This window comes from Echinops telfairi, unplaced genomic scaffold, assembly GCF_000313985.2.
Source record: "Echinops telfairi isolate 266 unplaced genomic scaffold, ASM31398v2 ScPeMD7_443;HRSCAF=831, whole genome shotgun sequence".
Taxonomy (NCBI): Eukaryota; Metazoa; Chordata; class Mammalia; order Afrosoricida; family Tenrecidae; genus Echinops; species Echinops telfairi.
Genome location: NW_022104341.1, coordinates 58,165,938 through 58,183,842, shown reverse-complemented (window position 1 = coordinate 58,183,842; position 17,905 = coordinate 58,165,938). Strand labels below are relative to the sequence as shown.

Sequence of the window (17,905 nt, the reverse complement as noted above, 5' to 3'; positions counted from 1 at the left end):
CGGACAGGGCAAGATATGACAAAATAATAATTTAAGGAACTATATGTGACCTCCTCCCTGGGGGACGGACAACAAAAAAGTGGGTGAAGGGAGACGTCGGACAGGGCAAGATATGGCAAAATAATAATTTATAACTTATCAAGGGCTCATGAGGGAGGGAGGAGTGGGGAGGACCTAATGAGGACCTAATGCCGGGGGCTTAAGTGGAGAGGAAATGTTTTGAGAATGATGAGGGCAATGAATATACAGATGTGCTTTACACAATTGATGTATGTATGGATTATGATAAGAGTTGTATGAGCCCCTAATAAAGCGATTTTTAAAAATAAAATAAAATAAAATAAAATAATTTTATGGTTGAGGGGGTCACCACCACACAAGGAACTATAGGAAAGGGTCATGGCATTAGGAAGGTTGAGAACCACTGCTTTAAGATAAGCACACTTGTAACATGACAAAATAATAATAAGTTATGAATTATGAAGGGTTCATGGGGGGGTTATGGGGAGGGGGGGAAATGAGCAACTGATATTAAGGGCTCAAGTAGAAGGCAAATATTTTGAGAATGATGATGGCAACAAATGTACATATGTGCTTGACACAATGGATCTATGTATAGATTGTGATAAGAATTGTATGAGCCCCCAATAAAATGATTTTTAAAAAAAAGTACTGTCTCTTACATGCCGGTTCTACCAGCATAGTGTTCTTTAAAAATCTTATTTTCCCTCCTGATCTAAACTGTCGTGGTTTTTTACCTATATGACTGATTCAAACATTTTTGACCACATGGTCAAGTTAATGAAATGAACAGCTAGCAAAGTGGGACACAAGGACTTTGTCTGAAGAGTGCATGAGAGAACATGCTAGAAGCATTGTTTATGTTATTCACACAGCTAAAGTAGGCTCCAGTGTGGAGTGATGGTGTGCAGTTAAAATCTTCAAGGGCTTTGCCAAAGAGTCAGACATTAAAATGGGAACAAGCCAACAGGGAAAACGAGTCTGTTTGTAAGGTGGGTTAGTTGTAATGACTTACACAGAAAGAACTGCCATTTCCTCTCACAGTCAAAACACATTCAACAAAATAGCCACTTTTTAAATGTAGGTGTTAAAACAAGCCATTGATTTCTTAAAGAAGTGAGAGAATGATTTCATAGTTAAGAGTAGAATCATCAGCATTTTCTGTTCAGCTCTTGTGTTGTTTAATGTCATCCCACATGTCTTTACTTGTATACAACTGTTTTGATTCACAACTTATTAACCTGAGGTCCTCTCTTTCCTCTGTGCTCCGATATGCCAGATGCATCGTGAAGATCACCGGGGAGATGGTGTTGTCCTTTCCTGCTGGCATCACCAGACACTTTGCCAACAACCCATCCCCAGCAGCTCTGACTTTTCGGGTGGTGAATTTCAGCAGGTTAGAACACGTCCTGCCAAATCCCCAACTTCTCTGCTGGTAAATATGACTTTGCACAAATTCATAGAAATGTGTGGGCTTGAGCACTTTGTGTCTAGAAGAGAGGTAGACATTGGTAGTTGAGTAGTACCTTTGTTCTGCTTTTGTTCCTGCCCTCCTCTCAAACTCGAATGTTCTTTTTTTATAAATAAGTTTGCTCATCTTTGAACATGAGGACGATTCTCCCCTCACAGGATAGATTTTGATAAAATAATTTCTTATGCATCAGGAAGAGTGCTAGTACATATGAGGTGCTCATTGAAAGCATGGTCACTATTTCTGTATTAAACAGGTTATTCTGTACTACCAGTAACTAACTGGCTGTCAACTTACTTAGTCACATGGGGCCTCAGTTTCCTCACTAGGTGGGAAATGAGCAGGGTGCTTTATGCCCATGGTTTCTGTCAGTGAGGACAGACATCCACAAGATGGACTGTGTCAGTGATCTGAAGGCAGGCCTCTGAACGAAGCTGATGACTTTCAGAAGAATAGAAAACTCCTTGGTTCAAGACTGAACCCTATTTTTCTATTTTTAACTGGTTCTATTATTACCATTTAAATCCAGGTTCACCTTCTGAGGATATGACTTTTTATGACTTAGTGACTCTTGAATTAAATACAAAGGGACTTCAAAAAGTTCATGGGAGAAAAAAACCCATCATCTTTAAATCCATGTCTCCACAAACTCTTTGAAGCACCTCATATCACCGCGCTAAACAGGGACAGTGGGTTAAGCACTCTGCTGCTAACCCAAAGGTTTGAAAGGTTGGACCCCAGAAAAGCGAGTGAAGGGAGAATCAGACAGTGTAAGGCATGAAAAAATAATAATTATAAATTATCAAGGGTTCGTGAGGGAGGGAGAGTGGGGGAGGGAGGGGGAAAATGAGGCGCTGATACCAAGGGCTCAAGTAGAAAGCAAATGTTTTGAGAATGATGATGGCAGCAAATGTACAAATGTGCTTTACACAATGGATGTATGGATGGATTGTGATAAGAGTTGTACGAGCCCCCAGTGAAATGATTTTTTTTAAAAAGTGGGGGGGGGTTGAACCCACCAAGTGCTCCACAGGAGAGAGATAAGGCCACTGGCGTTGGGAAAGATGTACAGACTAAGAAGCCCTATAGGGCAGTGCTCCCCCATGCTGGAGAGGCATCACCAGCTGGAATTGACTGGCTGGTGAACGAGGCTGGAAAGGTAGCAGGGTAATTTTAGGGTTGCCCTTTTCTCATTAGTTGATGACAAAGACTATAATTGCATTTGGCCAAATTAGTTAACTCCATAGCTACTGAGAAACTACTATTCAACTCATTTAAAAAGAAAATCAATGTACTTAGCTCTCTGATTGCATTAACTGACTAATTCAGATAAAACATTTGCTGATGTAGTAACGGCCATTACATTTGGCTTAATAAATAATTCACTCTGAAAATCAGCCAATTACCATCAAAATTGGTTAATATTACTGAGTAGCAATAGCTACCCATGGGTATTAAACTATTAATGTAACATATTATTCAGAATTGCATTTGTACTAAAACTGTACTCCTGTTAATATGTAATCTCTAAGAATTGTCAAAGACAGATGCAGATATTAGCTATCCATTTGCTAAAATACTCCTGGTGTGGTTTACATTTGATTTTTTAATAAAATGTTACTTAATCTCCCCCCCCACCCCCGAAAACAATAGCGATAATACCCAAAATGATGCCAATAACAAGGAATTCTGGGTAAACATGCCAAATTTGATGACTCATCTAAAGAAAGTGTCTGAACAGAAACCTCAGGCTACGTATTATAATGTGGATATGCTCAAATATCAGGTAAGTCTATTTATATGATCAGGATGTCTGATTACAGATTTATGCATTACAAATTTATATTAAAATGTATAAAATTAAGTGAAATAACATCTCTTTTAGTATTAGTCACACATTGCTTAACATCAATGATAAAATCTGCAAAATAGATTTTGATTTGACCATCATGTGATTATTATAGGCAACAGTGATATTACAACTATCCAATTTATGTACAACCCCTAGTTACAGACCAGCCCACTAAAGCCTATTATATTAAAAATTAGAGGTACATCTTAAGATTTGTAAAAGCAAACAGGCACAACTTATCAGTCATATGCACTATATCCTATTCTTTGGTTATAATTTCTGAATTCTGCTATAACCTTACCAGTCCTTAGATGGATACCTGTCTAAACATTACCTGAACAGATATTATGCAACACATAGCTGTATTTAAAATCTATCATTTATACTAAAAAATTTTTGAAAACTTTATAGAGGACTTATAACTGGAATATTTATACCTATCCTTATTAGTTGAAAATTCATGAAATTTGATGAAAACATTAAATAAACATGCTACAAAAATGAAGTTGCAGAAGACTACATCACATAAGATTACAATTATTGAAAATTAGATCACATTAATTTTAATAATATTATTGAATTTAACGTCCTTCACAAAACTTGTTATCTTAATGGTTAAATATAAAAATAGCATATTTTTTCAAGTGTAATAATCCTAGGGTACAGTTGTAGTAAGATTTATTTTAAGAAACCATTTTATGTTAGAAGAAGCTATGATACAGTACAGTATTGAAATATGAGCACTTCATTTTTGTTTCTAAGATTTCCCTTATCTCAGATTACTACTGATCTAACAAATATGCCTATTTCCAAAAAAAATTTCAAAGGCAAGAAATAATACAAATTCTAACTCCTGATTATCTCGTCAATTACTAGCCACATGCATCATCTAGATTATTTCAATGTATTGTAATGCTTGTGATTAAATATGTTCACATTATTTTTCTTCAGGTGAGCAGACAAAATTGTTATTTTTTTAGAATCTAATAGTAATCAATGGGTTTAAACCTCATTACACTGCGTGATCACCAACGAGCTCGTAAGCAAATGCTTGTACTGAATTGGCACCAAAATATAACTGCTGGCCTCTGCACACACTCATTCAGGTTTAATTGGTTCCACATACATTCGGATTTAATAGGCTCAGGATGAAACCCAGCCATTTGTGCTTCTCTGTAAGCGCTCCAGCAACTCTAATGCACCCTGCAGGTTGACACCTGCTTACTTAAATCACTGGAAGGAAGCCATTCAAGTAGGTGATCAATATAATAGTACCTTTTATAAAAATGCAAATAAATATAATGCTTTATCATCTGAACTTTGAAGTCTTGTAAAATAGATTACATCATACAAATGTAATTAATACATTATACAAGTGTAATAGAAAATACACTTACCGTGATTTAACTTTTTAACTTTTCTGCTTAACGTGTTTAAGCATATTTAATTACTGCTTTACACTTCTAAAGTTGTCCTGGTGGCATAGTGGTTACACATTGGGCTGGAGTTTGCAAGGCCAGCAGTTCAAAACCACCAGCCAGTCCTCTGAAGAAAGACAGGTGAGCCACTCCTGTAAAGAGTCACGGTCTCCCAGCAACTCACGGATTGTGGTTTGTAGATGGACTATATTTACATAGCCTCCTTTTCTCAACAGTATCTTAGTATCTTACATTCTATGCTATTGGACAAATTATTGATGTTATCAATGGAATCACCTTCTACCCAGGGGGGATGATTGATAATATTTTTTGTCATAAAATGATAGTAAGACTTCTAAAGTAAACCAGTCATATATAACCCATGGACAAACAGATGGATTCTGTCTGGGCTCCCTCTGAATTCTAGCCCCAACCAAGAACAGTTACTATGGCATGGCCTATCTGCGTGATACTCACCTGCATGCAATGATCACTGAAGATAGGGTACTACAGCACAGTGTGCTGAAGAAAGCAGATGGTGCCCGGCTATCAATTTGAACAAAAGGCTTTTGAAAAAGCAGCCACCTAAGTGAGATGTCAACTAAATCCCCATGGAAGAAGCACGCCAGACCATGTGATCCAAACATGACAATAACAAAATCCAAATATGATGAACAGAAAATCATCAGAGTTTAAATTGTGGACTCTCAATTCATAGAAGGCTGTGCAGGACAGCGGGAGCCCAAAATCCATCTGCAGAGTACCTAGTCTGATTAAACCTCTGGCAGATCCCTCTGGCCATAGTGAGGGACACAAATAGCTTTATTATCAGACGGAGATTGAGGTGGGTGGAACTATGGAATGATATGAAACCTGGTCAGTTGACCTCCCTCTTGACCCAACCTGAAATCTGCTCTAGATTTAAAGATTTCTCACTTGTTCCTTGACAGAAAATTTTTCTTTGGCTTATTTTAATATTGCTGGTAGTCTTTTCTTTCTTCATTTTTTTCCTGTTTTTGTTTTTTCTTGTTATGTTTCCCAATTTATGAAGCACAGAAGGAGCAGATGTGTAGAGACAATAACTGATAATTTAATAGCTTATTGGTGATGGGGGGCAGATGTGAGAGAAATTGGGGAGTAAGTAATGAATATGGGAGGAAGAGGATACACTGGAATTGATGGCGATGATATACATACAACTTTTGTTAAAAGCAACTTAACTATGGAAGTGTATGATTTGTGAATTTTATATCAATAAAACTACTGGAAAAATAATATGCCAGGGGGAAGCCCCTAGCACATCATTATGGGTCCAGTGGGCACAATTATACAGTAATAATAAGTAAAGATTATAGCAAAGTCATAGAGAACATGAGAGATAGAGTAGAAATATAGAAATAAATGGAGTCAGACACATTTCATGGAAGCATGCTCACCTCAGCCCCACTTGGTGGTCCACGTGGAGAGAGAGAGAGAATCTTTAATGCTAACCAAGCCTTTTATATTCTCTGGGGGCTTTTACAGCTCATTACAATTCAAACATACATCCATTTTGTCAAGCATATTTTTACATATATTGCCATCATCATTTCAAAAACATTTTTCTTTCTACTTGAACCCTTGGTATCAGCTCATTTTTGCCCCCTCCCTCCCTCATGATACCTTGATAATTTTTATATTTTTTTTTCATGTCTTACACTGACTTCTGCCTGCCTCCTCTTTCCTGTTGTTCATCCCCCTGGGAGGGAGTCATATGTCAATTATTGTGATCAGTTCCCCCTTTCTCTCCCACCTTCCCCTTATCCTCCTGGTATCTCTACTCTCATTATTGGTCCTGAGGGGTTTATCTGTCCTGGATCCCCTATCTTGTGAGCTCTTATCTGTATCCATGTACATGCTCTGGTCTAGCAGGATTTGTAAGGTAGAGTTAGATTCATGATAGTGAGGGCAGGGGCAGGGGGTAAGCACTAAAGAACCAGAGGAATGTTGTGGGATTGGTGTCAGTTCTTCCCTGAATGCTTGGTAGAATTCTCCTGTGAAACCATCTGGCCCGGTGGACTTTTTTGTTGGTAATCCCTTAGTAACTGTGTCTATTTCTTTTATTGCTATGGGTCTGTTGAGATTCTTGACATCCATCTGGGATAGTCTAGGGAGGTATTGTTCTTCCAAGTATTTGTCCTGTCTTCCAAGTTGTTGAATTCATTGGAGTACAGGTCTTCGTAGTACTGTGTAATTATCCTTTTGATCGTATTAGGGTCCATTGTAATGTCCCCTGCTTCAACCTTCATCCTTGCTATTGAAATTTGGTCCTTCCTTTCCTTGGTTAGGTTTGCTAGTGACGTGTTGGTTCTGTTAATCCTTTCAAAGAACCAACTTTTAGCTGCATTAATTTTTTTCATAGTTTTCTTGTTTTCCCTCTCATGAATCTCAGCCCCGATTTTTATAATTTCTTTCCTTTTGCTATTACTGGGATTGTCCTGTTGACTCTGCTTAACTACTGTAATTTTTGTGCTGGCATATCAATCATAAATCTCTCTTCTTTTTTCCCCCGTGTGTATTTATCACTATCAAACTTCCTCTGATGACTGCTTTTGCTGTGTCCCAAAGGTTTGGGTATGTTGTATTTTCATTCTCATTGGTTTCTAGAAACTTCCTAATTTCATCTCTGTTCTGGGCCATTACCCACTCCTTTTGCAATAGTTAGTCTGCCTCCAATTGTTTGCCCTTGTTTCTTAATCATCCTTTTGTTGATTTCCAGCCGTATGGCATAGTGGTCAGAGAGGGAAGTCGGTATGATCTCTATGTGCTTGAATTTACACAGATTCAACTTGTGTCCCAGCATGTGTTCAAGAATGTGCCATGTGGGCTTGAGAAGAACACCACAGTCAGTTGCATAACCCCCACAGGGGTACACAACCCACAATTTGAGCAGCTTTGGTTGAAAGTACTAAGTATAGGCAAGACTGAATGATGAGTAAGCCGATCTACTTCCTGATTTCCATACGCCTTTGAGCACCTTAATCAATCTTCTAAACCTTGGTTGCCTTATCTGCAAATAAGAATAACAATCATATCTATCTTGGTATTTCACTCTTCTTGTATAATGCTTCTTGTTAATCCTTAGTTGTCCATTAAGTCAGTCCCAACTGACGTGGCCTCCAAGTGGACAGGATGGAACTGCTCCATCAGGCTTTTAAGGTTGGGACCTTTTGAAAACAGATACCCAGAGCAGTACAGTAGTGATCATTAACCATTGGCATTACTTAGAGCTTCCTTCCAGGATGTTAATATTATTGTGGGATGCCAGAGAGACAATCAGTCACTCACAGTACCTTGGGGTACTGTTTCTCCATGGGGTTTTCTCAGCTGTAATTTCTATCAAAACAGATCACCATTCTTTTCTCCCATGTAACAGATGGGTGGGTTCAAATTACCAATCATTTGTAGCCAAGCACTTTAACCATTGCACTGCTTCTTAAAATGCTAATAGCCAAATGCATTTCAAGTTATTTTGTGAATGGTATGTAGTCCTAGAACACTTCTTTTCAAACTTTGCTCTGAGGAAGCCCTTTGAGTATTGTTTTTGTTATTCTTATCATGTGCTTTTTACAACTTAATTAAAACCAAAAACATAAACTCAATGCTATCCAGTCAATGCTGACTCATAGTGACCCCCCAGGACAGGGTAGAACTTCTCCCTGTGGGTTTCTAAGACTGTAAAGTTTTACAGGAGTAGAAAGCTTCATCTTTCATCCTGGGAGCAGTGTGGTGGTTTCAAACTGCTAACCTTGAAGATCATAGCCCAACATGTTCTTAACTGAATGAAGATGGGGCACAACTAGTGTTTGGAGGAAGTGGGTTATGCTTTGAGCTGTTAATCACAAGGTCAGCAGTTAGAATCCACCAGTCCTTTCACAGGAGAAAAATGTGGCTTTCTACTCTCGTAAAGTCAGAGTCTCAGAAAACCAAAAGCGTTTGAGAATTCACAAGGGCAGTTCTCTCTAGTCCTGCAGGGTCACTATGCGTCAGAATCGACTCAATGGCAGTGAGTTTGGGTTTCTCTGGCCCTCAGATCACAACACATTGAGTCCCCGGCCATCTGTAGCAATGCCCAGTGATTGGAACCATTTTTTTTAAAAACTCATATATCCAATCACCTCCCTCGGTGGAGAAACTATTGCCAATTTGAGAACTACTCCTGAGCACAGGTGCAGAAAAAGGAAGGCTTTTGGTCTATTCAAAATAATGAGTTTCGGAATAGAAGTTCATTTTCAGAAAAGATTATGCTGCTAAAAATGTTTAAAGTTTGAAAACTACTATAATGGTCATCTAACTAAAATTGGCATCCAAACCCATTTCTGTCATTATACAGATGACCCCGTTTTCTGAGTTTGCTTCTGTAGCAACACACACACACACACACACACACCCTCTCCCCCCACCTCCTGAGTCCATCTGGCTCTCAGGACCCTTCCCCGTGGTGGCCATATGTGTAGGCATGTCTGAGCCAATCAATAGTTATTTATATTAGTCAGAATCAGTAAAAACCTCCTCTTCATGAATAAAAATCCATGGACATAGACAGCACCTTCTAGTCCCCTATAGTGTATGTGTACTTGTGAAAGGAGAATCTTCTAGAGCTATCGTCACCCTCACAGTGAGCATTGACGAGATAGTAACCTTGTCCAATCTCCACTGTGACACCCAGAATTCAAGCATATCAGTGTCTTTAGGTGAGATTGACTGTGTTCATTCCTCAAACCTGGATTTTCCTGGGTGAAATTCCCTGTTGATTTGAAAGACATGCTGCTTTTAACTGTGGAGTCTATTCAGATAGCCACGGGTCAAGTCTGTCCTTGGGTAAATCCCAAAGTAGGATTAACGACCACCTTCATTGAACTCTGCTTTATGGTGATAAGCAAATGTCTTGGGAATGTTAATGCTCCAGGGGCCATTGAGTCCAATTCTGACTCATGGCAACACTGTGTTTCCAAAGAGAACCCTGTGCCCTGGGGGTTTCGTGGCTATAACCTTCAGAAGCCCAGGGCTAGACCTTTATCCTATGGCATCACCAAGTGGGTTCAACTGTCAAATTTTAAGATAGGAAGTAGTCCAGTGTTTTACTGTTAGCACCACCCAGGAATTCAGTGTTTGAGAGTTGATTCTAACACATAGTGTGATAGGTAGCATTTATCCAAATGGACAAGGTAGGAGCCACAGTTGGGTAGAAACCCTGGTGATATAGTGGGTTATGTGTGGGCTGCTAGCTGCAAGGTCAGCAGTTTGAATCCACCAGCTTCTCTGAGGGAGGAAGGTGAGGTCGTGTGGGGCTGCAATGAATTGGAATCCACTCCGGGGAAGTGGGTTTGGCTTTTTCTGAGCAGTTGTAAAGTGCATTGTAAACTAGAAAGTGCTGTAGAGGTTTTCAGTGGTAGTTCGAAGCTTTTGACCCATGGCAGATTTTCTTAACCCCCAGGATGCTCGCATGTCCCTTTCCCAGCAATTTTCAGTGAAATTTCACTTGTGAATAGCATATACAACACTCAGAAATGTTGCTAAGAACAATCCAACGGAGATAACTTCTGGGTTTGTTTCTTATTGGTGGTCCAGGCTTACATATTCTCTGTCTTATTATTTGGCAAGGTGTCAGCCCAGGGCATTCAGTCCACGCCTCTGAACCTGGCAGTGAATTGGCGCTGTGAGCCTGTGAGCACAGACCTGCGCATAGATTACAAATACAACACAGATGCGATGACAACCGCGGTGGCCCTCAACAACGTGCAGTTTCTGGTCCCCATCGATGGAGGAGTCACCAAGCTGCAGGCTGTGCTTCCACCTGCAGTCTGGTAAGGAGCCACCCGTCCCCTTTCTCTTCTCTAGAGGGCCCCTTGTGGGGAAGGTCTTCTTAGCAATGATGGCAGCACTTGAGCAGCAGCAAGCAGGTAGTGATTTTAAACAGATAATGGTTTCCCATAGGGCTTAAGATGCTTCCCTAAATGGGGGAAGTGTTAGAGGAACAGGCTTTAGGCTGAACTTCCAAGAATGTTTCCAGAACACTGAAGAACTGGTCCTCGAAAGAGCTGCAAAGGGAAAGGAGAAACATTTGAAAGTGGTCAGTGGAACTATTGAATTCAAGAATGATCCACCGTAAGTATGAGCCAAGGGTCAGAAAGCTCCTGCTGGCACAGCCTTAACTTTTTCTCAGCACCCACAAAACTACAGACTGAGCTAAAACACCAGTGTAGAAGGTCTCCACATCTCTGGTTCTGGCTCGCAGATCTCAACAAAGAAAAACTAACAAAAAGAGCCTCTGCCTCCCTCCCACCGTCTGAATCTCATGGTCTTCCTATCATTCTGCCATCAAGTCGATCCCAACACATGGTGACCTTGTGGGACAGCGCTCACCTTCCCCTGCGAGTTTCCAAGACTGCAGAGCCTCATGGGAGTGGTGGAAAGCGTCCTTGGTAGAGCCTAATCTGCACGATAGCCCTAGTGGCAAGGGAGTCTGGGAAATGGTTTTGTTTGTCTGGCCTCTGGACTCTAAGGAGGCATGCTTGAGAAGCAATGACAGCTCATACTAAATGGATACAGAGTGTCGAGAGCATCTGCTAAGAAGTATTTATTTTCCTAGAAAGAACCTGTGAGCGTTCACATATTGTCAGAAGCAAAAACATAGAACCATGTTTACAGGTAATTATCAGCCATATGATACAACCCCCATTTAAATTACTTGAATTGACTTACTAACACTTTCCATCTATCAGTCCAGTAGAGAGATGTGTTCCCAAGTTGTTGTTGTTTAATTCTTCATTGGTCTCTACATGTTTTTTGCCAGCGTTGTGGCTAATCACAATAAGGAAAGGGAAAGGAGAGAAGGTATATATGTACTATATCATTTTTAAATTGCCAGGATCCATGGCATCCATTAAACAAAGCTTTGGCATAGGGAAAAGTCTTACTCCCATTTTATTTTTAGGAATGCTGAACAACAAAGAATATTGTGGAAGATCCCCGATATCTCTCAGAAGTCAGAAAATGGAGGTAATGTTATCACGGGGCTAGTTTTACATAATATATGAGCCAAAATAGACTTTCTAGTAACCAAAGTCTAGTAACCAAAATCCACTTAGCACTAAAAACAAGCTGGAGATTGTGCTTCATGTTTGCATTGAGTCATTTCAGCCAAGAAAGGCAGATCATTCTTCAATCACTCTCAAATCCAGACCGTTCCCTCTTCATTTTCTCCTTTTCTACCAAGTAGCAGACAGATGAGCTCTTCATGGGTGTGACGGCCCGGAGCCCATCCCAGGCCCCCTCTCATTTCCTCCTGCTCTCCATCATTCACTAGAGCATAAACGGCTTTCCAAGAAACAGGCCCACAGATCGTGATGGGCCGTTTGCTGAATTACATGCAGTACAGCACTTAAAAAACAAACAAGTTACTCATGATATTTAATGATAATTTGACCCTTTATCATTTTTGTCAGTGAAACACATGCAACTTCTATTGGCCAGGTCATGTAGGTTAACGTCGGAATAGAAGTTCCGAGATTACCTACCGCTCTCCAGGAGGACTGTCATACTCTTGTTTTAGGAGTGGGGTCTTTATTGGCGAGGTTCCAGTTATCTGACGGCCCGAGCAAACCCTCCCCGCTGGTTGTGCAGTTCACCAGTGAAGGCAGCACCCTTTCTGGCTGCGACATTGAGCTTGTGGGAGCAGGGTATCGGTTTTCACTCATCAAGAAAAGGTTTGCTGCAGGTAAGTGAGTAAGATATCTTCATTTGCAAAAGTAAGATTGCCTTAGATGCTCTTCTGTGACCATAAATAGATTGTGCTTTTTTTGCCCTCTTCTCCCCCACTCAACTCCATTTTCCATCTCAGTTAAAAATAAGCCAATTGTTGAATAAGGTATAAATAGGATAATGGATTAGTCATTAGGAGACCCCTGGATCTCTCTCTGTTGTTGCTTGTTTATTTTATTTTTCTTTTTTTTGGTTTGTTTTTTGTTTCATTTTTTTTAAACATTTTATTAGGGACTCATACAACTGTTATCGCAATCCATACACACATCAATTGTGTAAAGCGCATTTGTACATCATTCTCAAAACATTTTCTCTCCACTTAAACCCCCAGCATTAGGTCCTCATTTTTCCCCTCCCTCCCCGCTCCCCCCTCCCTCATGAGCCCTTGATAGTTTATAAATTGGTATTTTGTCATATCTTGCCCTGTCCGACTTCTCCCTTCACCCACTTTTCGGTTGTCTGTCCCCCAGGGAGGAGGTCACATATAGTTCCTTGTAATCGGTTCCCTCTTTCCTACCCACTCTCCCTCCACCCTCCCTGTTTGACCACTCATACCACTGGTCCTGTAGGGCTCATCCGCCCTGGATTCCCTGTATATTTTATTTTTCTTAATGTGATCAGTGGTTCCCTTGTAACAGATGTGTATACTGAGGTTGAGGGGAGCTCTGAGCACAATGGTTAAGCATTTGGATGCTGTTGAAACCTTCCAGCAGTTTCACAGAAGAAAACTCCTAGCAAGCTGCTCCGGTCAAGATTACGGTCAAGATTACGGCCTAGAAAGCCCGAAGGGCAGTTCTCCTCTGCCACTTCCGCTCTCTGAGTCAGCAATGACCGTGGTGCACAACCACCTGCTGAGGGAGGGCAATCTTTAGGCTTTGTTCATATTGACAAGCAAAAGGAATAGTTTTTGCCTGTGCATTTATCTCCCGCTTGATAGTTTGTTATTCACCAGTGCTTTATAGATTTTAGACTTGGACAGACTTAGCTGAGACCTACCAGGATCTAATTTTCACCTTAATAGAAACTTACAACCGGGTTTACTGACGAGAGTAGAGAGAGTAATTTAAACTTTTTAGAAATAGTTGATTTCACAACAACAGCAACAAGTTGCATGTCAAGCTTTTTTTTTTTTTTTTGAAAAGCAGGCCATCTGACAACACATGCATTTTTGCTTCCTGAAAATCAAGCCGAGCCCAGTCGATCCAGGTTTGCTGTGCTTCTCCTTCACAAGCATCCCATCCAACCTGACTCACTCACGGGGCCTCCATGGCAGTCTTTCTGAAATTTGGGTGATGTGTCAGAGTTACCTGGAAGCTTGTTCAAACCCACATTCCTGGGCATTCCCTACGGAGTTTCTGATTAACCAATTCGGTGCTGGAACCAGAGAATGTGCATTTGTAACAAGTTCCCAGGAGACGCTGATGCTTCCGGTCCAGTGATCAGTCTATAGAAACCACCACTCTCATGAAATCAGGAAGGTTTGCAGAAGTCTCCTCCCTCAAACTTGGCATCATTCAGAGCCATACAGTGCGCTCTTTCTCAACGTAAAACAAGCCCTCAGTTCTCACATTTGCAGGTACTTAGTGCTTATATTTGCTGTTGTCTCTGCAAGGGGCTTTACCTTTAAACTACAGTTTTCTGTGACCTCTTTGAAGCTCCCTTGTGTGAATGTAGGCCACCTCCAACTTGGCAATATTTGGTTCCAAGGGAGAAGGACAGGAAGAATATACATGTTGCTTGTATAATAATTGTATTATTGATAGGTAACCTGTTAATATGTCATTTTCTTTTGCAGGAAAATACTTGGCAGATAACTAATAAAATGTTACACAAGGATTTGGAAAACTCATTAATATGGAGGACTGTTGTATGAGAACCTGGTTTTCATTTCAGTTCGATGAAAGCAAACCCAAATCTGCACTTGGGATAAAGCTGCTTGAAATGTCCACGACTTTCAGCAGTGACGTCCCTCACACAATACCGTGATGACCAGTCGTACAGTATTTACTTCTAGGTGTAATATTGTTAATGGTTTTAAAATGTAATTATTGTATTTGTAAATTGTACCCATCCAGTAAGGCAGTTAGACCCTGAGTTTTAGCATTTTACCATTCCTGACATGGATGTAATTTAAACTGTGGTATGTAAATTTAATAGTAGTCCTGTTGAATGGCACAATGCTTACAGAGGTAGATTGCATTTTGTCAATATATAAAATTTAAATATTATATTGAAGGCTGTCATAAAGGGGGTGCCACATACAAAGAAAATTCAGTGGAACCAGAAAAAAAACCCTTAACTTTTATTTAGTCCTTAGTATGTCTTACGCTGGTACTAAATAAAAATTCTATCTTCAAATATTTAGTTGGTTTAAATTCAGAAACTATTTCAGGAAAAAAAATTCTAAAGGTTACAGCATATTCAAAGAAAAGCATTACCACTTTTTAAAAAGCTTTTTTTTCAAACTGCAAATTTCATAAAAATGCAAACTGTGTAAACAGGGCCTCTTATTTTTATAACTTGTGTAAAAAGGGAAAGCAATTCATATTTAAAGTTTAAGTATATGAAATTATAACCAAGAGAAAAGAAGATGATGAAGTCTTAACTACTTCTCCCTCTCTCCACATTAAAGGTGGAGATTGTTGAGTAATAACCAGTCAGACGAAAACCAAAATTGGGATTTTAAGGCTTTCTGTCCTTGGACTGGTTCACAACTTGTGCAGTCACTCTGAATAATTGCCCTCCCCACCCAAGCCAGGAACTGGCACCTCATGTCTGCCTCTTTTTCCATAGACATCCAAACAGTACATTTTAGTCCCCTGTTTAGGTACAGAAGGATAATTTTGATTATCATCAGTTCTACCACTTGGGAAGGAAAACTATAAGCTTTATCAATTAATACTATTCACATGTATTGTGCAATAAACTTCCTTTTGAGTGAACGAAATATTCTTTATTAAGATTCATTGGCTAAAACTGTAACTCTTTGCCATTCTTGGGGAATCGAGAAGTGAGTTCTCATGAAGTGACGCTATGAGTCTACTGCTGCAAGACATCATCACAACGGTCACCACCTGCCCAGCCCTCCAATGTGGGAGACCAGAGAGCAGAGGCACATCGCCCAGGCCCCAAATCTAAAAACATGAGTGTCCTTTCCATTATCGAGCTTAGTTTTACATTAAACCAATCCCTAGTTTGGACTGGGTTACCAAATGCATGGGTTTCATTTTACGTGGATCCACAACAATGCTCATGGAAGCAGCAGTCAGGAAACCAAGCAAGGCAATGTCTTGGGCAACCTGCTGCTGCTGAAAAAATAAATTCTATAAAGTGTTAAAAATGAAAGGTCTCACTTTGAAGATTAAGGTGTACCTGATCCAAACCTTGATATTTAAATTGCCTCATTTCATAAGGAAGCTGGACAATGAATAAGGAAGACCCCAGAAAAAATGATACCTTTGAATTATGATATTGGTGAAGAATAATGTATAACAGACTATGGATGGCCAGACCAGAATGCTCCACAGAAGGGACAATGGTGCGACTTTGTGTCATGTACTCCAGTCCCTGGAGAAAGACAGCATGCTTGGCTGAGGGTCAGTGAAGAAGAAGACCCTCGCAAGATGTACTGAAACGGTGGCTTCACCAACGGACTCAAATCTAGCCCGGATTGTGAGGACGGTCCAGAACGGGGCAGGGTTAATTCTGATGGGTGCAAGGTCTCTATGCCCTGACTTGACATCGCTTAGCAACAATTCAAAACCTCCAGTTCTTACGTTGTTATACCGATCATCAGTTGCTAAGCTTTACTTTATATTCATATTTGGCAAGGAAACCATACCTTTAAATTTTAGAGTCAAATTAAGTCTTTGAAAATACGATTGTGACTGACCAGAGTTTACAAGCGAACTTTCAAAAATTCAAATTTCCAGGCCAAACTGAGTGCTTATTACCAAGAGAATGTTCAAAATGATCTGCTTTACCTTGGAAGGGTGCTTACTCTTCCAGCAAGCTCTCAGTTGGCTTATTACTAGATCAGAGAGACATTTCCAGGAACTCTCCATTGGCACCCCAAAGTGGTCTCAGTTGAAGGTTTCTTTGAAAAAACTAGTTAATGTACTCACTTTTAATAAAGATGTGCAATTCGATTTTGAAGCCAAAACTGAAGATCCAAACTTTTAATTTTCCCATGAAACATGGGGAAATTGGTGACACTGCAAGGAAACCATGGAAACTGAGAGACGTCCAGCATATGGATATAAAACGCTTACATAACCAACTCATGAGCAGCTCGGGTATTAACAAAAATCACAGTAAACTGCGTAGATACTACTGGTTCTCATGTTTTGATCTCTTATTTGATATAATTCTAGACCTAATTAGTATTTGAACTATACAACGGCTCCCCCACCGCAGATACTGTAGAAATGAAATTGAAATTACACTATCCCCTAACATTATCCAGCTGTTTCCAGGAATTAAATGTGAAATTATGAAAGCATTTTTAATTCCTTTCATCAGTCCTCATGATAAAATAGAGTGGGAATCAGTGAGTTCAAAATTATTACACCTTGAATAGCCAGAGCATCAATAAAAAGTCTATCTCTTCAAATAATAATAAACTCATATCAGGGATTTAGATTCTGGGGTTTGGTTTACTTTCAGTCTTGCAGGTTATAATCTTCTGTATCCATAGTACTGTAAAATGAGAGTTCAGGTTCAGAAAAATTATTACAGGCAATGCAAGAGTCTTCAATAATCACATACATATTAACCCTGGTCACTACCAGCTCCTACATTAGAAAAAGTGAAGTAGTACATATGAAGATGATTTTCAGTACCAGGGGTTAAACTAGCAGCACCATTTCCTGAACATTATGATTTTAAAAGGTTCTACTCTAGGAAGACAGAAATTATGACTGTTAACTGCTTTGCTTTTCTTTTTTAAGCAACATGGAAATTATATCTTCTCCAATAAATTCCATATTTTCATGAAGTTTTTAAAGAATAAATTCTTATGAAATACTCTGAATTCTATCTTAATTTAAATTTATAATTACCAAGAATTAATCTGCATCAACAGCCAAAAGGAAAGTTTTACATAGAGCATTTGAGACTATATTTTACCTGCAAATAAAGAATGTCCGCATTTCAAATGATTTCAAATTAATAGAGAAGAACCTCTCAGAAAGTCAAACTTGAGGATGTTAGATTTTTGTCTCTTTGTATTTTCACTCGGTTGTAAGTCTCCAAAGTATTTCTATAGAAAATATAGACCATGATTTTAATGTATGGTCCACACTTGCTTTTCAAAGAAGCCAGTCAGTTTATATTAGCTCT

The 17,905-nt window shown here is 39.6% G+C and overlaps 1 protein-coding gene across 14 annotated transcripts in view; it reads left to right on the top strand.

Moving 5' to 3' along the window:
- SGIP1 (SH3GL interacting endocytic adaptor 1) overlaps nt 1-17,561 on the top strand; it is a 265,833-nt gene extending 248,272 nt beyond the window's left edge. For all 14 annotated transcript variants that reach the window (XM_045291785.1, XM_045291799.1, XM_045291796.1 and 11 more), the window contains 6 exons: nt 1,301-1,456; nt 3,146-3,278; nt 10,406-10,608; nt 11,739-11,803; nt 12,357-12,521; nt 14,361-17,561. In XM_045291785.1, coding sequence (XP_045147720.1) covers nt 1,301-1,456; nt 3,146-3,278; nt 10,406-10,608; nt 11,739-11,803; nt 12,357-12,521; nt 14,361-14,383 — 745 coding nt within the window. In that variant the 3' untranslated portion in view covers nt 14,384-17,561. The remainder of the gene's footprint in view (nt 1-1,300; nt 1,457-3,145; nt 3,279-10,405; nt 10,609-11,738; nt 11,804-12,356; nt 12,522-14,360) is intronic.
- Nucleotides 17,562-17,905: the final 344 nt, after the last annotated feature.